Below are 22,735 nucleotides of genomic sequence, written 5' to 3'. Positions count from 1 at the left end.
GGTAGGACTTAATAACATTTTGTGCAGGGACGCGGTTCTACCCTTATACAGCAGTGGATATCGGTAAGTTTTAAGTAAATGACTTAGTATTAAAACAAGTTATTAGAATGAGTTAATAAGATGGAAGTCTTGCTTGGGAAGAAGCTATGCCGGTTGAAATGATGGAACTACCTATCTTCCAAGCTGTGAATGATTAAGTTATGGAAAAATATAAAGTAATTGTTTGGATAATTAAAGTATGATAATGTTTATATGTGGTTAGTCTACTCATACCAGCAAATTCCATTTTTGCTGACCCATGTTTGCTTTGTTTTGGCAACGTGGGTGTGTTCTTGGGAACATAGGTGGAAGGCAGTGGAACCACGGCGTGTGATTTGGATTCTTGCTTGGAACAGTCCGTTAGTTCTTTTATTAGGTCTGATCTTATTGGAAGGATGTAATAACGTAGGTTACATTTTTTATATGACATGTGTTGTATCCCCCGTCATAGCCTGGGTTTTTAGACAATTGAACCGAGTGATGTTTGAGATATTTATATTTCAAATATTCATTTTTTTTAATTGTTTAGAAATTCGGGCTGTGACAATCAATGTCTCACCATGCCTACTGAACTCCCACAGTCCCACTGCTTCAAGAGCTCGTCACACGTTGCAAGCAATATATGACGATATATACTCAATGAAAAAAATGGATTACAAAAAGGAGTAACGTCCTCATCCTTTGCATAAGCTTTAATGGCTGCGACCAGTTTTATGACTAAGCCACCAAACCCCTTTATGTTTTTGCCAATCACTACAGTGATGACTAATTTCTGACCTCCCTTACAATGATTTCCGACACCACAAATGTACCACTTTTTACTTATACTTATAAGCCTAATTGCGTAGTTTCAGAGGACAGGGCCTCATTCAAGGGCGGCTTTATGCATTTGTCAAATCCAATTCCATCCACCTTGGAGTACTTAAAGAATGTAGATGGGGTGGGGTTTTTCTTTTAAGGAAGAAAACCCAAAACGCAACGTGAAAAGTAAAGTTTTGTGAAAAAAAATTGTCGTTTTTGCCCCCATTTAATTTGTTTGATTTGTTAGAAGTTATCTAGACCTCGATTTCCCAAGATCCGACGGTTACCGGGTATGTCAAGATAGTATGTTAGAATAGTATGTCGGCGAGCGGCCCGATATATATATATATATATACGGTTTGTCTAGGGTGCCACTTTTATAGTGACACCCTTATCTCACTCTTCTCTTGAGCCGTCGGATCTCGCCCTCAAGATCTGAAGATCTCAATGAGGGTAAAAACGTATTTTCCTCATCATCTTCTCAAAAAAAGAAAAAAAAAAAACCGATCTAACAAAAAAAAAACCGATCTAACAAAAAAAAATAAACTGAAATTGGGTTCTCTCTCTACGGCTCTCTCGGCTTCTTCTTCTCATCATTTGGCAATTCGATTTCTTCATTTGGTTTCTTCTTCTCTGACAGGTATCATTTGGCACTTCAACTATAGTGCACTTTTGGTTATGGTGCTTGCATATTGGAACGTTTTAATTGACACTTGGATTGTCATTATACCATAAAAACTTGAATTTTGATTTAATTTAGGTTGCTATGATTATAGTTATGATTAATACCCTCGTTTAAAGACGGGCGACAATTTGGTGAACTCTATCGATTCTTCATGCCGTGATTCTGTCCGAGTTCGTGAACTCGTCGAAGATTCTTCATGTCGTATTTTGTCGAGTTAGGTGAACTCGCCGTATTCTTCATGTCAGATTCTCGGGGGAGTTAGGTGAACTCGTTAGAGTTTTGAACTCTTTAGAGTTCGGTGAACTCTGTCATTATTCTTCATGCCGTGATTCTATCGAGTTTTGAACTCGTCGTATTCTTCATGTCGTGATTCTCGTCCGAGTTTTGAACTCTGTCGAGTTTTGAACTCTTTTCGAGTTTCGTGAACTCTGTCGTATTCTTCATGTGATACTCGAGGAGTTAGGTGAACTAGCATATAGGTGAACTCGTCGAGTTCGTGAACTCGTCGTGATCTCGTCGAGTTTTGAACTCTTTCGAGTTCGGTGAACTCGCCGTATTCTTCATGTCGATTTCGCCGAGTTTTGAACTCGCTGTGAGAGTTCGTGAACTCTATCGTATTCTTCATGCCGTGATTCGCCGAGTTTTGAACTCTGTCGAGTTCGATGAACTCGTCGTATTCTTCATGTCGTGATTCTCGTAGAGTTTTGAACTCGTCGAGTTTTGAACTCTTTCGAAGTTCGGTGAACTCGTCAGTATTCTTCATGCCGTATTCTCGCCGAGTTTTGAACTCGGCCGAGTTCGGTGAACTCTATCGAGTTTTGAACTCTGTCGAGTTCGTTGAAGTAGCATATTCGTAAACTCGTCGAGATTCTCGGCCGAAGTTTTGAACTCTTTCGAGTTCGGTGAACTCTGTCGTATTCTTCATGCCGATTACGTCGAGTTTTGAACTCGTCGAAGTTCGATGAATTTTATCGAGTTTTGAACTCGTCGAGTTCGATTGAAGTAGCATATTCGGTGAACTCGCCGAGTTTTGAACTTCTGTCGTATTCTTCATGCCGATGATTCGTCGAGTTCGGTGAACTCGTTAGAGTTTTGAACTCTTCGAGTTCGGTGAACTCTGTCGTATTCTTCATGCCGTGATTCTCGCCGAAGTTTTGAACTCGCCGAAGTTCGGTGAACTCTGTCAGAGTTTTGAACTCTTTTAGAGTTCGGTGAACTCTGTCGTATTCTTCATGTCGATGATCGCCGAGTTTTGAACTCTGTCGAGTTCGGTGAACTCTATCGAGTTTTGAACTCTTTTCGAGTTTTGAACTCTGTCGAGTTGAAGTAGCATATTCGGTGAACTGTCGAGTTTTGAACTCGTGATTACGTCGAGTTTTGAACTCTTTCATAGTTCGGTGAACTCGGCGTATTCTTTCATGCCGTGATTCTCCGAGTTTTGAACTTCTGTCGAGTTCGGTGAACTAACATATTCGGTGAACTTTGTCGAGTTTTGAACTCGTCGAAGTTCGGTGAACTAATGACGAGTTCGATGAACTAGCATATTCGGTGAACTCGTCGAGTTTTGAACTCGACGAGTTCGTCGGAAATAGCATATTTGGTTAACTCGTCGAGTTTTGAACTCTGTCGAAGTTTTGATATTTAAGTTATTTACACCGTTTATGTACATTGGGATTTTTGACCGTTTAAGTTATTTATATTTTAATTTTTCAATTTATAGAAATGGACGAGACATCAATCAATATCGAAGAAGACGTAGTTGGGTCTTTGTCTACTAAAGCCCCTCGTTCAAGGCACGCAAAACATTAGTTGCTCCTTATATAGGAATGACTTTTACAAGTGTTGATGAGGCAAAGACTTATTACAAAGAGTATGGTTAACAAGAGGGATTTGAGACTTCGTGTTTGGACGACTTCAAGCAACAAAATCAGGTGGATTTGGTTAGTGGTTTGTTCTTGGTTTGCTCACGTGAAGGGGTTAACAAGAGAGATGAAGTCCGATCAAGAAATACATCAACTATCCGTGTGGTTGCCAAGCTAGAATTCGTATTAAGAAAAAGAATGCATGAAGAGATATATGAGGTCGGCGTTGCTCATAATGACCATAGTCACGGTCGGTGACCCCATCGGAAGAGAATTTGCATGAAAACTAACAAACATATGCGAAGCGTGAAGTGCTTTGACCGAGATATTTAGTGATAACAGGTTTATCCGTTGGGAAAGTGGCATCTGTTTTCCATGGAGAGGAAGTTGGGTTTTACACGTAAAGATTGTTGGAACCATTATTATGGTTTGACCGAAAAGATGCCTAAAGAAGGTGATGCAACCGCCGTGGCCGCAATATTTTATGCGTAAGAGTCTTTGAGGATCCCCGGTTCTATTACGTTATTGATTTAGATGAAAATGGGATGCGGTGAACTTTTTCTCGGGTTCATGGGAGGTCTCGATGCCGTATATGAATATTCGGGGGGATCTTGTGTCTTTTGATACCACATATCGTACCAATGCATATTCCATGCCTTTTGCCCCTTTTATCGAGTCAACCATCATTATCGGTCGATTCGGTTTGGTTGGCGCATTGTTGCTTGATGAGACGAAGATACATTCATATGGCTATTTAAGGCATGGCTTTGCAGCCATGGGTGGTCGCGGCGCCAACCCGCAATCATCATCGACCGGGATAGCGATGATGATTAAAGCAGCCATTGCCAAAGTGTTTCCTAATACTCGCCATCGCATCGTCTTTGGCATATTATGCAGAAATTCCAAGAGAAGATGTCATTTACCAAATTTGAGACATTGGTAACCGAGTTGAAGAACACTATTTGTTTTTCGTATAGGATTGTTGATTTTGAGAGAAGATGGTGTACAATCATTGAGAAGTATGAGTTGTCCGAAAATCCTTGGTTGATGAGAGATATATTCAACGCGGAGAAATGGGTTCCTTGTTATCTCGGTGGCACCTTTTTCTTCGGTATGCACACGACCGGGTCGGTGAATCGATGAATGCTCATTATGACCGGTTTGTCAATTCGACGACTACGCTTTATGCAGTTTGTACATGGTAATGAGAAGTCTTTGGCTTTGCTTTGCTAGGAAAGAAAGAGATTTCGATTATCGCGACCGAAAGCATAGTTCACGGATTGTGCCTCTTAACGATGCTTTCATCCTTATGCATGCCGCGAAGGTCTATAATGATCTCAATATTCAATAAATTTAAAGAGCAACTAGAAAAGGCAAAGATGGAGTATAAAATTGATGGGGAACAAATTGACGTGTATGGAACGGAAGCTACATGGTGAAATGGAGAGACCGGCTGAAGAATTCGTTTGGAGAGTGAGTTTCGATAGAGGAACCTTAGAGGGCTGCGAATGCAAGTACTTTTAGTTTATGGGTTTGCTTTGTGGTCATATCTTAAAGGTTTTTTATGCTTACTTAGATTGAAGAGATTCCAAACCATTTTAGATTGACGCGGTGGATGCAAAAGTCTAACACTTATAGAGCGGAGTTTGATAATCTGGATTTGTGGTCGGGAATGTCTCAAATGAACCTTTGAGAGAGTGGCTCATTCTATCAAGGTTGCTTCTCAAGTGGCTTACGATCGTCGTGATACTTTTGAGGGTTATTCATATTTTATTGAAAAGATTGGTGAAATGACTATTGAAATTTCAAAGTTTAATGAGACTTCCTACAAAGGAGACGCAGAAGTTGCAGAGCCTCCGATTTGCAGAGCCTTCCGATACCTTCGGTTAATAATACATCACGTGGTTTTTTATTTGAATGTTTAATTTGATATAAATTTAGTGTTTAATTCGGTGTTTAATTTGATATAAATATTTATTTTAATTCGGTCTTTATTTCAGCTATTGATTTTGAATCCCAACATTTCTCAAACAAAAGGGAGGGGAAGAAGAAAGCGGATAGATGGAAATCCCCAAAAAGAGATAGCCCTAAACAATTCAGAAGAAAGTGTCACGATGTGGAATGATTGCTAACCATGACTCGAGAAATTGTCGGAGAAAAATAATAATGTAAATCATCGATTGTAAGTATAGCTTTATTCAAAACTCTTTGATTCTAAATGTTCACTAGTTCTAATGATATTTTATCCTGCTGCGTCATGGACTTCATTGATGTCCGGACTTGTTAAGAGTGGTTTAGATATGGCAGCCTTGTTAGAGTTTTATCAAGTGTTGTTAAGTTGAACTGCGGTCGAGGGTTGTGTTCCATTGCATCATTATGTCCATTGGATAGTATCTAATGTTGTCTGCTAGCTAGGCTCTAGATAGGAAACATCATAATGATAGACCGGTGCTTTTTTTGATAACTTCTTTCTCCCTTTTTATTTTCAAAGTTCAATATTGCTGGTTTAGGTTACATTTGGGGAGTTTAATTAGACTGAGTTCTAATCTCATTGATGTTGTAGAAAAGAGAAGTATGGCTCAAGGAGAAATGGAGAATCTGGAGGCAAAGCTTTGCTTTAGGTAAAAATACTGCCTACTCATCTGTTCGTTTCCAGCCCCTCGACTTTGCATCAATCGATCTTCAGTCTTTTCATCATTCTCTGCGGTTATGTTTCTGACTGCTACAGTTCCACAAGATGCCACAGTATCACTGCCACCTTGACTATGCACCATTCAAGAAAAGGTCAAAATTGAGTTATTAGCTACAACGGAGAAATTGTCGGAAAAGAGAGAGAAGAAGAAGAAGTGTTGAAAGAAGGTGGAGAAGTTGAAGAGAGTTGGAAACTTGGAGTGAAAGGCTTGAACAAGCCAAAGCTAGGCAAAGGCAGGCTATACTTGTTGCTAATTCATTCCGATGTGCTTAAATGTTGTAATACGTAACAATAATATTTGGGATTGCATAAAGCATTTTGATGTGCTTATTATAAATGTTCTTGTTGTTACACTGGCGTGCCCACTTGCAATTTTGTTCAGTAAGTTGATATGATGTATTGATGCAGATACTATACCACCAAGATAATGCCAACGCTTTTTCAACAACAAATTTACCTCAACTCATATGATCATCAATCAACATCAACACAAACAAACCAAACCGATAAATTGCCAAAACATCAACATCAACGATATGGACTTAGTACGGCCATATCGTTTGATTTGAATTTGGATAAAAAATGGGCGGTTCCGTTTGGACTTAGTCCCAAACGGTGTGGCCACACCATTTGGACTTAGTCCCCAACGGCATGGCCACACCGTTTGGTACTAAGGCCAAACGGGTATGGCCATGCCGTTGGGACTAAGTCCAAACAGATTAACGCCATTTTTTTGCAAGTTCAAAGTCCAACGGCATGGCCACACCGTTTGAACTTAGTCCTAAACGGCATGGCCATACCGTTTGGTACTAAGGCCAAACGGTGTTGCCGCTTGGGGACTAAGTCCAAACGGTGTGGCCATGCCGTTTGGGACAAAGTCCAAACAGACACGCCATTTTTTTTGCAAGTTCAAAGTCCAAACGGCATGGCCACACCGTTTGGCCTTAGTCCCAAACGGCATGGCCACACCGTTTGAGACTAAGGCCAAACGGTGTGGCCATGCCGTTTGGACTTAAACGGTGTGGCCACACCGTTTGGGACTAAGTCCAAACAGACACGCCATTTTTTTTGCAAGTTCAAAGTCCAAACGGCATGGCCACACCGTTTGGCCTTAGTCTCAAACGGTGTGGCCATGCCGTTTGGAACTAAGGCCAAACGGTGTGGCCATGCCGTTTGGGACTAAGTCCAAACAGACACGCCATTTTTTTTGCAAGTTCAAATCCAAACGATATGGCCACACCGTTTGGCCTTAGTCCCAAACGGTGTGACCACACCGTTCAAGAGGCAAAAAAACAGATCTTTTGTGTTTTGGCAAAAACATTGCGTACTGCATTAGATTTTTGTGTTTTGGTAAATAACATTGGGATTTTTGTGTTCTGCATTAGAGATACTAATAGAGATAACATTGGGACATTAGAGATAACATTGGGACAATGTTCTGCATTAGATTATTAATAGAGATACTTCGATGTGACAAATTAAAATGCCCAAATTGTCGGAAAGCACAAGAAGAGCCATTGAATAGATATAAACTGAGATCTAAGCAAAGCACATACGCGCAGCCCTGGTAAGTAGTATAACTGTTTACTCCACTGACAGCAGACGTCCTATTAAAATCAATGCCTGCTAATAGCAGAAACATAACCAAAGGCAATGTGACATGAAATACATGAAACCCTAGGATCTTAGGTGAACATGAAAAGAATGACAAGTCCAAAGCAAGATCACTATCATTTCATATTTCAACAATGTGACACCATGTCTGAATTACATTGTCTGAATTACTGAACATAAAGCTAAGTTGCTACATATCAACAACTTGCACTTACAAAAGAGTCCTAACATAACATTTTTTGACTACAAAGAGATTTCCAATCTAACTTTCTAACTTTATCTCCTTCCTGCAAAACAAAAAAATTGAATAAACAGATTAGTCAAGCAAAGTTAAATCAAACTGCTTTATTAAGGTCTGACAGAAAAACTAACCTCTCCACTTGCTTCCTCATGTTCACCATCTTCCGCCACCACCATTTGCCTAATTACCCCCCAATAAAAACACATGAATCAGTATAAATACTACCACATATGTCAAATTCAACACCAAATCTAGAAACCTCATTGATTGGAAAACTCTTGAACTTAAGTCATGATCAACTCTCAAAAGAACAAAGAAAGACAAATGCCAATAAACACTCCTTGGATCATCTCAACTAACACAAATTGAAAAGTAAAGCAAAACCCGCATCATCTCAAATGCCAATAAACACTCCCCGCATCATCTCAACTAACACAAACTGAAAAGTAAAGCAAAACCAAAGCATCATCTCAAATGCCAATAAACACTCCCGCATCATCTCAACTAACACAAACAAACCATTTCCATTTCCAACACTCGTCCCAACACAAGATAAAAGGAGGTAAACTAACCAAACTAACCACTAAACCCTAAACTAACCAAACTCAACATACCTAAATCCTATGCTCCTTCACGATATCGTCCGTCAATGAACTTGCACGGGTCAAATTGTATGCCTCCATGAACTCGTTTCAGGTGCATCCTCTCTGGAATCGCAATTCCCACCCAATTGCAGGCCTTGATTGAGCAAGCGAGAAATTTCATCGACGGGGGTCTTTGTCAAAATTAAAACACAAAACTACATTAGTATATACATTTACATCTATAAAATACCAAAACAAAACAAAATAAAAATTAACGTTGTAAGATATTAACTCACCAGATTATGATATGGAAGACTCTGTAGGGAGTAGTGACTAAGATGATCAGGGTTTATCATTCGAATATGTTATTGTTTTCATTACCAACTCATGTATCTACTAACACACTCCCATGGATAAAGGCGGAATGGGTCCTCGTTGTTCAAGTTGAATCAAGTGATTCTCGCCAATTACTCCAAAATGGGGAAGACCTTAATATTAAATTTCACATCATACTCGTGTCCGGAAGTAGTTCGCGTCGAAGTCTTTGGTTTTGGAGGATCCGAGGGTACAAACTGCATATGACCTTAACCGACGACAACCCTCGCAGAATATTATGCGCTTCGACATTATCAAGAAAGCATATAAATCCCTCGAAAAATGCTATTTCATCCACGGCCGTGTAGCTCGGACTTCAACATAGGGATACCATTCAACTCGTCAAATAGCATATGATCGAGGAAATTAATCATTAATCACATACTAATAATATTAATTAATAAATAAAACTATTTACATACAAAAATGCTTACATCGGTACAAGTCATATTATCAATGGTGGCTCGGGTATACTTCAATGCGGTTTGTTGTGCTAGCATAAAAAGATCGAGTAATCGAAAGTACCTATTAGCGGGACATGCTCAAATGATAGTCCTCATTTGGGTATGGCCTCGAACACTGGAAGTACTCATAAATCCATGCCTACATTAATATAGACACCGAAAGTTAATATTGTAATAGATAGATAAAATTGACATTGAAAAGAAAAACAAAAACTAATACCGTAGGAGAGTGAAATAGCACGAAACACCCTTCACCTTGGCACTTGTGGCAGTCCCAAGACTCGTACAAGTAAGCCCGTAAAGGCCGCACCCCACGCCGTAGTCTCTCGATCTCAAAGCAAATTTCGAAAGCGGCCTCGGATAACAAACGGAACTAGTAGTTCCAGACGCGGTCGGTGAAGGCGGTACATCCAAAGAAAAATAACAGATAAGCTCTCACAAAGAAACCGCACCTCTTTTTGGGTTGACCTTCTTCACAACAACCCCATTTTCATCACGTAAATCTTCATCTCTTACCTTCCCAAAGAACTCGCTTCATCAAGAAATCCATCCTAACTTTGGAAGTTAACTTATTGGATTTCATCTCCCAGATCTATCTTATCCATGGGTATGCCAAGATTTTTGTGGAGGAGTCTTTTGTAATCCGTTCCAAGGTCAAATTAGTGTCCCCATCCACCGCTTTGCCTCTCGATCGGAACTCCTAAGAGTTGGGAAACATCGACCAACGTGATTGTCATCTCGCCCCGCGGCATATGAAAGCGTGTTGGTCTCTCGGATGCCACCTCTCCACAAACGCAGAGACCAACATGTGGGGATCGATGCTCAGATACACCTAAGACTGAGCACATAAGCCGGTCCTTTGAAGCTCCACGCGAAAAGTAGAAACGAAATCAACACTCTCCTCCTCGATATCCCATTGTACCAACTTGTTTAGGTGCCCATGGCACTTCAACACCCCTCAAGCCCGCCTAAAACAACAAAAACTTAGTATTAATGTATGCACAAGTTTCAGAATACAAAATTTAAATACTAATAGACACTATATGATAATAATACCCGCCCTCTCCCAAACATCGTGAGCCATGCCTAATTGCATAATCATACAACGGATGTGACACACAAGGGCCACCTCCATAAACACCTCTCTTGAACTCCAAGTCATTGTTAGACTTTCTCACAATATTCACTGGAGGTGCAGGTACATGGACTTCCTCGTCATCCTCGTCATCCTCCCTCCTCCTCCGCCTCCCCCGTCCTCTTCCTCTGCCGTCGGTCTCCTCTCGTGATCATCAACACCCTCTTCTTCACTATCAGCATGACTTAGAACTACACTCTTCCCACGATCCATATTTACGTCATCGTCATCTACATCTACATCTACATCTACATCTAAATCTACATCTACATCTACATCACTCAGAACTATCCCCTTTCTTCTCTTTTGATTTCCTAACTCTACACCACTTACAACATTACTGGGATCGTCCCTTCCGATCCCCTCTACGAACTGATGCCGAAGTGGTTGTTCTCCTTCCTCTCTTTTTCTCAGGCTCCTCATCGCGACCCGAACTACTACTCCCCCCACCTAACAACTTCTTAGCACCCGTGAAAACACTTTTTGCTGCATTCTTCACATTCAAATTCTTTGTTCGAGGCATTGCTACAAAATAAATAGGAGTTAAAAATAAGACATTCAACTAATTCAAATTGTTGCAATACCAACGTGAAAAAACAAAGAACGAAATAAGGCGGTGTGCATGCCAATCTATATCTAAGGTGTGCATGCTATCTAGGCAAACTATACTCTATTAAATCCCCCATCCACACACTAACAAAAAAAACCCAATCTAATTCAAGCATGCGAACCCAATCTCATTATTCAATTTCTCTTTGGATTATTCTACTATGAAGATTTTTATTTCATGGAACCCCTGAAGCTAGCCGCCCTGTTGTCGGGGGCCTGCATCATCTTTATGAGCTTATCAAGGCGCACGAAGTGGGCATTTCTAATTTCATTCTTCTTTTATTTCATGATAAGTATTTTCATAGCAATCATGTCCGCACCTAGCGACAAAACTACTGTATTGGGAATCCCGAGCGGAATATTTGTTTTCGTTTTTATTCATTTATGGCTTTTTTTGGGCTTGTACTTTTTCAAAGATAGCCTACCCAGAGGAAAGCAACCCTTAGTACCGCTATTTTTCAGTGGTCTTTTCTTATTTCTAGGCCATTTACCCGAGCTTGCTTGGCTTTCAAAGTGGATTGAAGGGATAGACCTTCTTCTGTTAATCTTAGGTGTTTTTTGTTTAGTTGAGGAGGACTATAATGCAAAATGATCGAAAGGATCGGGCCGGAAAGGAGGAGAAAACAATTCAAATGGATAGCATGCGAAAATGATCTACTATTATTATAAGAGGGGGGCAGCCCTCTTTCTTAAGTTATAGCATCGTTTGAATGGACAAAACGACAAGAGCTCGATTCCGACTCACTTACGTTTAGGATATGTCGGCAAGTCCAATACAAACAAAAAGAAAGAAGTTGGACCCAAAGACACCACCGGCGTTTGCATTTCATCTCAAGAAAGATGAAATAAGCATTTACCTTTTTTGCTTTGGCAAAGACTACTTCATTTCGCGGTAGACTTTTCTAGCTTTATTGCTAGCTCTAAGCCTACCACTTTGAAAACCTAACCTTCGTTCGATAGAGCTAACCCCTTTGATATGAAAGTTTTCCAACCCACCCGGAGAGGAGAGCTAGGAACCTAAGGAAATAAATTCGAATTGGCTCTACATCATCCGGAACTAAATAAGCTTCGGTCTTAATTTCAATTCTAATCCGCGATATAGAATTAGAACCGGGCTATCCCATGATCGTGATTTGATCATCATTATAGGGCGAGAAACCAGCTTTATGACGAAAGGGGAGCATTATGTCCGATCAATACACCGGTCTGGCTCTAATTCTAATAAAGGGTGCTATGGAAGAAATTAGGCATCGAATCGAGGTTTAGCGGTGCTTATCACTTTCGGGGCGGCGGACTCGGTTGTCGGTTTATTGGAAGATTTTCTGAAAAGCTTAGTGCAAGTGTCGACTACACGAAAGCATTCCCTTACTCGGCAGAGCTTTCAAGAAAAAGGAAATAACTACGACGGATAATCTTCGTTCGACTACACGGGATCTTTTTTCACCAAGAGCTTGTTCCAAATGCTTTATGGGGAAGTACTTTGGAATGATTTGATTGGGACGCTTAGTGAGTTAATGAGCATTGTTTGCATGGTTCCATCAACGCTTTTCTTCGCGTGTTCTAAATCGAATTCATAATCTATAAAGCTATAAAGAAGAGATGCCCCGTAGAAGACTCAGTGCCACGAAGCTAACAAAAGGCTAAGGATACCCATTTAGTTGTTTGTTCTTATGCCGACTAAAAGCTAGCGCCACGGCTTGAATCTCCCTAGAAATCCCCACTCGTAGCCCTTGACTTGGGTGTGTTAAGCATATTCTTGGTTTCTTACCAAAGCCTTGGTTGGCTCAACTTTTCTCTATCTCTAATGGCTAGACCAAAATCCCCACTTAAGCCCGCCTAGAATCTTGCTTGCGGTCGCCCTCTGAGAAGTAAACTTTAAACCCCATCCCCCTATAAGAGGTCGAATTGCTTGTACAACTAACCCGCTACCTCTCTAAGAAATCTGAGTATTTTAACATTTTCGATCCCATATCGAGGAAGTGAGCCAAAATGAGCCATCAATCTGAAGATAGAATATATATAGGACTCCCTTCTTTTTCATCTTAGCCACGTCGGCCCGGATCAATCCACTTTAGCTCAAAAACTCGATAGAGTTCACCGAACTCTGACAGAGTTCAAAACTCTGACCGAGTTCACCGAATATGCTAATTCACCGAACTCGGCGAGTTCACCGAATATGCTATTTCACCGAACTCTGACAGAGTTCAAAACTTTGACAGAATTCACCGAACTCTGACAGAATAATTTAGAATTCTGATAGAATTTAAAACTCTGACAAAGTTCAAAACTCTGACAGAATTCACCGAACTCTGACAGAATTTAGAACTCTGACAGAATTCAAAACTCTGACAGAGTTCACCGAACTCTGACAGAATTCAAAATTCTGACAGAGTTCACCGAACTCTGACAGAGTTCAAAACTCTCACATAATTTAAAACTCGTGCGAGTTCAGTTCAATTTAATATGCTAGTTCACGAACTCGACACGTAATTTAAAACTCTGACATAATTTAAAACTCTGATAGAGTTCAAAACTCTGCCAGAATACGGCATGAAGAATACGACAGAGTTCAAGCTAATTAAATAGCATTCAAACTTCAACGAAAATACCATTAAAGCATGAAGAATATGGCAACGAAAATACCATTAAAGCTAATTAAATTAAATACCATTCAAAGCTAATTAAATTTGCAAAATTATTACATGTACCCAATTTGAATAAAGGCTACCCAATTCGAATAAATTCACTACACAGAAGATTACCCAATTTGAATAAAGTTCATACACGCGGTTGTCTAATATTTTCTTCAAATACAGAAACTTGTTTACTTCCAAGTTTCTTGTTCCAAACAACAATATAAAGAATTTCATACCCAATAAATGGTTGAACCAAGCGTTTTAACTTTGTTTACTTGTTACAGTATTCACCCAATTTCACGTTTTAAACAATTGCCAAGAATAAAGTTTACTAGGTTCAACCGTTTAAACAACATCCAACAATATACCCAATTTGTTGTTTACTAATTAAACAACAAATCAAACGAATTAAATGTTCGAAAATACCTTAATCCAGAAGCTTGGTTCAAATTGGAGAAGAAGAAGCCGAGAGAGAGAGAGAACCCAACCCAATTTCGTGTTTTTGGTATTTTCGTTTTTTTTTATTTTGAAATAAACCAAAATTTTGAAATATCGGTAAATATCGGTAAATTGGGTGAATTAGATCTTCACATCTAGAGGGCGAGATCCGACGGCTCAAGAGAAGAGTGAAATAAGGGTGTCACTATAAGAGTGGCACCCCTAGACACACCGATATATATATATATATATATTCCAATTTGTTTCTTTTTACACCAAGTCACCGTCAACTCGATCTATGTACATCATCGTTAGTTTGACGGTTTACATTTTACAAAAAATTGATTATGGCCAAATAAAAGATCATTTAAGACTATAATTGAAAGATGATTGTAATTTTATTTTATTTTTTACAAATTAGACTTTAATAACCAATAAATGTGATAAGATTTGATCTCAACCCCACGTTTGTTTCCCCAGACACGATCTCGGCCGTACGGTAACCCCTTTCTCTAAAAAACCTCATTTCCCTTATTAGTCAGACAAATATGCGGACCGTGCTACGCACAGGTTGGAAGAAACGCAAGTTGTTATAATTCTAATTTTGATTGTAAGATTGGAAAAAACGTAGGTCAAGAGTAAAGAGGCTATTTTGTAAATATATTTTAAGTTGCTTGATCATTTCAAACTAATAAAATGGGAATGGCTAAATAATGAAAAAGAAAAGATTTTAATTTTCCTACTCGAGAGTCGGGCTCTCGAGTTGGGGGAGGATTCCCTCAGGCTATCATATATTAATTAGTTAGATGATTATATACTATCCAAAGTGGTCAAGTGGATCATATATGAATACTCAAGTCAACCCATGCAAATTATCATTCAGGCTTCCTTGCTGGTTAATTAGCTGTCTAGACATTTATTCTGCATCTCTTTTCGCCCTATATAAGTTGATACAAACTAGGATTATTGAGTCTTGAGGCCCCACCCCCCATTCTTGTACTATCCATTTTCCACCAACTGTATAGTGAAATGGCTCGACCAGAATATGAGGATACATTCACCAAAGAAGACCAATATTACCCAGAAGCCGACCCAACACCTCTTTTTGAAGCCAATCCAACACGCGACCCAACATTTGACCCGCAAGCAGCTCCCTTTGGCACCAATGAAGGTGTCCAACACCAAGAAACTCAATTTCAACAGACTGATTCAACAGTTGGACAACAGCAGTTTCAGTCTAGACCACCACCTTCTCAACCAGCACCAAGACCACAACAGTACGCAAACCCGGGGTACCCGAACCAATCACCAACAAACTATCCACCACAAGCTAGCCGACAGCACTTCCCTCCTCAAAGCAACTACCAATACTGTTCTCCTCAACCTGGTTTTCCTACACAGGCTGTGCATAATCAACCTCAAAAGTTTCCGCCACAAGCGAGTCCAGAGATCTATGTACCTCAACCGCACTCCCCTCACAATCCTGGCGCAGCTGCACCAGGATTTAATCAATTTGGTCAGTCACCAATGTATGCAAGTAGTGGACATGGTGCACCTCCAAATGGTGTTCAAATGTATGTTGCTCCTCCACCTGGTTTCCAAGCGCAGCAGCACCCGTTTCAATGCCGAAAAGAATGAGGGTTGGACTACCGGGTTGTTCGATTGCATGGATGATCCAACCAATGGTTATGTTATTTACTTTATTTCTCTATCTACGTAATCTTTGATTATAATAAAGTTGTGGTATTAATCCAGTCTCATATTTGTTCCAGCTCTCATCACAGCTTGTGTCCCATGCTTTACATTTGGACAAATCGCAGAGATTGTGGATGGTGGCAATACGAGTGAGTGCTTATTCCTTTGCATAACATTAATTGTATCTTGTTAATGTGTGCTAGCTTGTGGCTCTGTCTCCAAGACGAAAAATGATTTTCCTTACAAGTACTTGTTGTTTGATGTGCAGCATGTGCAACCAGTGGGATTCTTTATGGTGCTATAGCATTTCTGGTCGGGTTACCTTGTTTGATATCTTGTGGCTACCGAAGTAAATTGAGAAACAAATACCGCCTTATGGAAGTTCCAGCCGCAGACTGGCTAATTCATTGCTTCTGTGAATGGTGTGCTCTTTGTCAAGAATACAGAGAACTCAAAAATAGAGGATTTGATCCTTCAATAGGTAATTAAGCCATCATAAGGACACATAATGCCTAATTATAAAAATTACATAATGCCTTATAAGTTACATTGACACAGATACAAAATATTTGACACTGGCAAATTATAAAAATTTGAGGTATATTCCATACAATAAGTGTCTGTGTGTCCGACATATGGATACGTATCCGACATAGATTATTTTTGAAATATAGCGTGTCTATGTAACATAGCATAATATTAGTTCATTCATACTAGTACACTTTAATCTCCCATTTGGATATGTGATCTTCTTATACTTGGACTAGGAACTTTACATCTTGTTAATTAGGGTTGTACTTGGAAGATGATCAAAGTACCTAATTAAAGATTGGCATTGGTGCCAATAGATTATCATTATTTTTTAATTTTTATTTTTTTAATGCTCATTTCCGGTCAAAATAACTGTCCTGTGTAGGCTGGCAAGGAAATATGCAAAACATGCAACAACCGCAAGTTGCCATGATGCCCCCTGTAAACCAAAACATGACGGGTTGAATATGCACAAGTACGCCACAACCACAAATTGCAAGACGGCCGCGTTGAATTGGATACTTGGATCATACCGTTTTATAATATTCGTTTTTATTTCTAAATGTTTATCTTTTATTTGATAGGTTTGTGGCAATAAATAAAAATCATTTCAATGCAATGTGTTGGAATTTTATATCGTTTTACATGTTATGTTAATTATTTCAGTATCAGTTTGAGGTCAGGAAGTCAGAAAGGATTATAAAAGAGTTGTACTTGTAATATAGTTGAAAGTTTGTTTCTTAATATTCGTGAACATTTTCAGAAGACTATCTTTAATATATAGAAAAATGTGGGAGTTGAGTAACAGTGTTTTGGCGTAAGTCCTAGGAGTAATTTGGTAATTTTCAGTTTTTTTTTTTTTTTTGAGAGATAAAATAGTAATTTAACGTTTATAATTTAAAAAAAAAAACTCAGTAGAGTCAACGTGAGTACCACATGCACAGTGGCTACTATATATAATGGATATACACATTTCTTTTCCTTTTAAGTAATCAAAATGGCAAAAGTCAAAGATGTCATAAAAAATAGACATAAACCAGCCCATCTAATCCTCCATCCCACAAGACACAAGTATATCGTCTGCTTGGCCAATATAATAATCAAGTGAGCGGAGCGAACGATCTTGGGCCGACATGGGATATTTGGACAAAAAACCATTTGGTTGGTTTCTGTCTGTCCTCCTTCCTCTCGCTCTCCTTCTCCCTCTCCACGCCCTCCAACCTCTCCCTCTCCGCTCACGCCCCCACTGCCACCATAGCTCTACAGTTGTTTCACACTTCTCACTCGCCACTCTCAACTCGGCTCTCTCCCAGTGAAGACGATGATGAGCACCACCACCATAAATCCACTCAACTCGAAACTGAAACTCTTTCACCAATTCCAACCACTTTCCCTCAACAACAAGATTATCTCCCTATTAACAAACAAAAAGCCTACTTATTCTTCTTCTTCATCGTTAAACGCTCACCAACATCTGTTCTCTAATTTCCAACCTCGCTCTCTCCTCACCAATGCTACCAGTGACGGCACCACGCCCCAATAATCTACTTCTCCTTCTTCAGTAAGTTTCATTCCAAATATATTACATAATTCATTTTCAATCCCTTGTTTGTTAACTTTGATTGTTATTGTTTTAGAGGTGGTTATTTATAAGTGAAGCATTTTTAATTTGGCATTCCTGAAACTACATTGATTCTCTGATCCTTGGAACTTTACAATTTCAGTTTCTGAAAATATAAAACAAATCTACAGATGAAAGGAAAAGTTTGTAAATAAGCATTTTTCTAAATATATAAAGTTATATGTTCTCCAGGAGGAAAAATAAAAGAAAATAAATTACTTGGACCATTGTATATATTTAAGTCTTTTGAATTCCTAGAAGTGCTATAGATGATTTAGTACTTCAAAATTGAGGAACTCTAATCATCATGAACACTATTGCAGGCCAAAATTTTGAAAGTTAATGTCGAAGGATCCAAAGTACTAAGGAAAGTAGCAAAAATTGTCTTGTTGGAACTTGCTAAAGACGAATTCTACAGAATTCTTGTCATGGAGGAGGGCCTGGTTTTAGTTCCCTTGATTGGGGCAGATGCATATAAGTCCTTGAGGCCAGTTTCACACTCGTGGCCTTCTTTTCCTGATGGCACCGAGTTAGAACGAGGTTCATCAACTCTGTCTAGGTACGGTGCTTCTGAGTTGCTCCTTGGGCTAAATATCCAAGACAAGAACTTTGACTTTGAGGAAGCCAAGATAAAGGCAATAGTTGGACGTACACAGCAGCACTTTCTTGCACGTATTGGCGCAATAGAAATGGAAGAAGGGAGAAAGCCCCAACCACTTTCTTGCACGTATTGGCGCAATAGAAATGGAAGAAGGGAGAAAGCCCCAACCTGAGTCAGCAATGTACTCTGTTGCCGTGGGTTGATGGTGTTGCTCGCTTAGTTTTGATTCTTGAACTTGAAGATATTTCAGCCATTTCAAGAGCTTCACTTTCTATTTCTGATGCATGTATCAATGAACATATGCGGATGTCATTCATGGCAGCTGGAGCTGTCAAACATCTAGTCCGCCTTCTGAACCATACCGAAGAAAATGTTAAATTGGCTACATATCATGCTCTTGAGAGGCTTTCTATCAGGTTGGCATCTTTATTCTGTTTATTCGGTTTATGCCTCTAACAACTCTAAGTTTAGTTTTTCTTATCTTTGTAGAACACTTCTAGGATAGAATGTTGCTCATTGTTTCATTGACCTTTCCAATCTTCTTATAGGTCTTCTTCTGTCTCTTGATGCAGCAACGATGTTTGAAGCAGAAGGTGCGGTGTATCATCTAGTTAATACTTTGAAGGGCAAAGAAATTCCAGAGAATCTGTTGGAAAAGGTGTTTTCTGGTATTTTTATTATTTATAAACGCATTGTGTTTACACATTCCTATTTTCTTTAGCAATACCGACAAAAATCTTTCTGGAAACGCAGACTGTGAATATACTTGCTCGGATTCTAGACCCTGGTAAAGAAATGAAATTGAAGGTTAGTTGCATATCTTCCACCCATAATTGTAAATCCAGACTCTAAATTTATATTTGAGGTTCTAAATTTTGGTTTTATGGAAGTCAAAATTTTAAACTAGTAGAGTCTATTTTACTAAAACATTGGGCTTATGAAATTTACTGCGTTTTTCGAAAAACGTTAAAAAAAATTAGTAAAAAGTGTGTACACATTTGATAATTTAGTTAAGCATGAAACACAAATGTACAACTCTCGTTGACCAATATATTACCAATTGCTATTACAAAATTTTGAATCAATGGTATAAATGTATACTGGGAGTTTTAATGTTATGGCCGGCTTCATTCAACAGACCAAATCATTTACATGTTCAAACTAACAACTACAATTGACTGTTGACTTACGTTTAATATCAGTTTCTTCCAGTTTTATGATGGACCAGTAAATGGGTTGGCGAAGCTTTTGTATGGAACAGGAAGCGCCAGTGCGGCTAAAGCATTAGGTGAAAACCCAGATGATGTAGAAGGATCAAAGGCAACTGCTAGGTTTGTTACTTTTTAGCTAATTCTGCATTTGGTTGAATAATCTGCTATCATATGAAGTTAATTTAGTTGTGAAAAGAAAAGAAAGAGAGATAGTCTCCTGATCCTCTGATGTTTTGGAACGAATCAAACTTGCATGAGGCAGTGCTATAGTCGGCAGAAACACATTATATCTCCTAGTGCATTGTATTTTTCCTTTGTTGTTCCTTGAGATCTGTTGTTTCCCAATATTATCCACTTTATGAGTGGAAAAGAAGATGCATGTTAATGAATATGAAGTTCCATAATGCATTAGCTAGTTTATTAAACTGATTCCTACACAATCGATCAGTCAAACGTTAGTTGGATCACTAATAAATTTCAACAAAGCTGTATTCTACCTAATTTGATTGGCTGCTCCTTAACTAAAGCCTGTTGGTTTTGCTTATTTGATTAATATGTCATTTTGATGTGTTCTGCAAGTTGAATTTTAAACAATATATCGAGTCCATATGTGTGCTGCATGCCTTTTCAGGGATTATGTATTGGATTCTGGTGTGATATCTCGCTTCATTGAGATTATGAAGACATCTCCAAATTTGCAAAGAAAAGCTGCTTCAATCCTTGAGTACATAGCAACCATTGAGCCTTGTATGGATGAACTTATTGCAGCGGATATCGAATCCGGATTGGTTGCTGCTTTCCATCCCAGATGTAGTAATGGTAAGGGCCTGACTACTTTTCTATAGAAACATAAATAGTTACGCACATTTATGTTAACCTTTATCTTTCCCTTGAATGTGTTTGAAACTTTCCTGATTAGTTATAGGTTGAAAATGAAAATGGTATGAACCAAACTAATTTGTGGAAAAAAAGAGAGGAGATACTGGAGAAAAGCTGAAATTGAAGAAAGAATGCCTTGAAAAAGGGATGTGTGTAAATCGCAAATGCATCATTCTTGATCAAACTTTTGTTGACTTATGCCTCCAAAAGGAAGCATTTTATTTTACATTTCTTGAATATCTCCTGAGGGACTCATTGTATTTGGTCTTTCAAAATGCACCAATTGTCTTACTTATTTGCAGCCTGATTCTATTGTGGATCAGTGGATGTAAGTACTCATTTAATGGTTAGTAAATTCTTTGCAGACTTGGAGAATGGTAGAGAGAGACAGCACCAAGAGCTAAGTTCCTTAGAAGCTGGCCCGACAATATCTGCAGCTTCCCGGCTGTTGACAAAGCTCCTAGATTCTGAACAGTTTCGTGTCTCTATAAATTCCAGTAATCTGACACAAAATCTGGAAAGTACTAATGTCAGATATCCGCCTTAATAAGGACTGGGTTGCTGCATGCCTCATTAAGCTCGAAGTCTTCATTTGGTTCCCAAGATCCGAGAACCTTATTAACAAGGAAGTAACTCTTTTGAGACAATACCGAGATTGATTGACCAGATTAGGGCCTCTTTCTCTCCGGAAGCACAAGAGTCTGCTGTCAGAGAACTTAACACTTTAATCTCTACAGGAATCGTAGATTTCACTAGAGCAGTTGCTGATCAAGGAGGAATACTCCCACTGGTGGAGGTGATTGAGGAGGGTAGTAAGAGAGCAGTTGAAGCGGGCTTAGCCATTCTGTTTAACCTTAGCATGGACGCTGAGAATCATGCGGCCATAATTGCCGCTGGAGCTATTCCTTCTCTGCGAAGGATTGTTCTCTCACAAGGACCACAGTGGATGCGTGCTCTTCGTTTGCTAAGATCTTTGCCAACACAATGACGTTTGCAAGGTATCAAATTTGGCAGCATTCTATGCTTGTGGTCGAGCTTTTCTCATTTGTATCCTTTACTGCTTTGTTTGGATCACCATTTATAGTTTACCGAGCAGAAGTTCAGGCTTCATCTCTGTATTTTCTCAACTAAGCTAATCCGAATGGTGATTACTGATTAATATAGGAAGTTGGAGTCTTCAGCACTAAACTGTTAATTTCATTTTTATGGTAGTACGTCATTCTTCCTCTCATCATCTCTTAAACAATGATCCTTTGGCAAAAGCATGTCTCTCTTGAAAAGTAAAAACAAGTGCAGAAATCCAAATCAATATTATGTTGTTTATTGATAAAATTTGACGTAGATATCTGGCCAATTGATGTAAGTATATTTTGTGCCTGGCTTCATATTAGCATTTCAAAATACGGACCAATATTTACTGGATTCTTGAGAAATTATTCGTAAAAACTAAAAAAGTAAAAATAAAGATATGTTACAAGCTTTTGTTGGCCGTGTCTTGATCGCCCTACAACACCAACCATTGTGGAGATGAGGACGCACATATATATATATATATATATATATATATACATATATATATATATATATATATATATATCTGAAAGCAGCTTTTATGTTTACCACATTTTTTATACCATAGTTTATACTACACTCCTCTACAAAATGATTTCAAGGACTAATAATTTGTGGATATAATATACTAATCATAGATAGCATCTACACAAAAATTCATCTCATTTGGAAATCTCTAACCTAGTTAAAAATCATTGTCAACTTTAATTTTTTTTTAACGGCTCAGATTATTCGATTTTGCAGTCATAAAATATAATATTTTGAAAAGAATCGGGTATTATAGATTATTCATGACATAGTCGGAAAAAAAAATGAGAAAAGTAATGATGTGAAATCCAATTGATTTTTTTCATTTAGGGATAAAAAGTATTAAATTTGTAGCCACAAAATTGCATACTAGATTACCAGTACAATGACCACATTAGTAATTGCTGAGACTGTTAAAGGGAT

General features: G+C 38.8%; 1 protein-coding gene and 1 pseudogene across 2 annotated transcripts; both read left to right on the top strand.

Annotated features, from left to right (window-relative positions):
- The first annotated feature begins 15,153 nt into the window (after positions 1-15,153).
- Positions 15,154-17,209, top strand: LOC147479655 (uncharacterized). Its single transcript, XM_086579871.1, has 4 exons — positions 15,154-15,860; positions 15,948-16,019; positions 16,139-16,351; positions 16,787-17,209. Exons 1-4 carry the CDS (start codon positions 15,221-15,223, stop codon positions 16,864-16,866), a joined length of 1,005 nt encoding a protein of 334 aa, XP_086435997.1. The 5' UTR covers positions 15,154-15,220; the 3' UTR covers positions 16,867-17,209.
- A 272-nt stretch (positions 17,210-17,481) lies between these two features.
- Positions 17,482-21,942, top strand: LOC147479654 (uncharacterized; annotated as a pseudogene). Its single transcript, XR_015205584.1, has 7 exons — positions 17,482-17,962; positions 18,346-19,039; positions 19,172-19,281; positions 19,377-19,430; positions 19,836-19,954; positions 20,466-20,653; positions 21,079-21,942. The product of XR_015205584.1 is annotated as an uncharacterized LOC147479654 (transcript).
- Positions 21,943-22,735: the final 793 nt, after the last annotated feature.

Source organism: Coptis chinensis, chromosome 8 (genome assembly GCF_015680905.1).
Source record: "Coptis chinensis isolate HL-2020 chromosome 8, ASM1568090v1, whole genome shotgun sequence".
Lineage (NCBI taxonomy): Eukaryota > Viridiplantae > Streptophyta > Magnoliopsida > Ranunculales > Ranunculaceae > Coptis > Coptis chinensis.
Note: the sequence above shows the minus strand (reverse complement) of the source record. Positions and strands in the feature narration are given on the sequence as shown.

Coding starts and splice junctions, on each gene's coding strand:
- LOC147479655 (XM_086579871.1), top strand. CDS start 15,221: ATGAGGATACATTCACCAAAGAAGACCAATATTACCCAGAAGCCGACC. Junction 16,020..16,138: donor TGTGGATGGTGGCAATACGA/GTGAGTGCTTAT, acceptor TTTGATGTGCAG/CATGTGCAACCAGTGGGATT. Junction 16,352..16,786: donor AGGATTTGATCCTTCAATAG/GTAATTAAGCCA, acceptor TGTCCTGTGTAG/GCTGGCAAGGAAATATGCAA.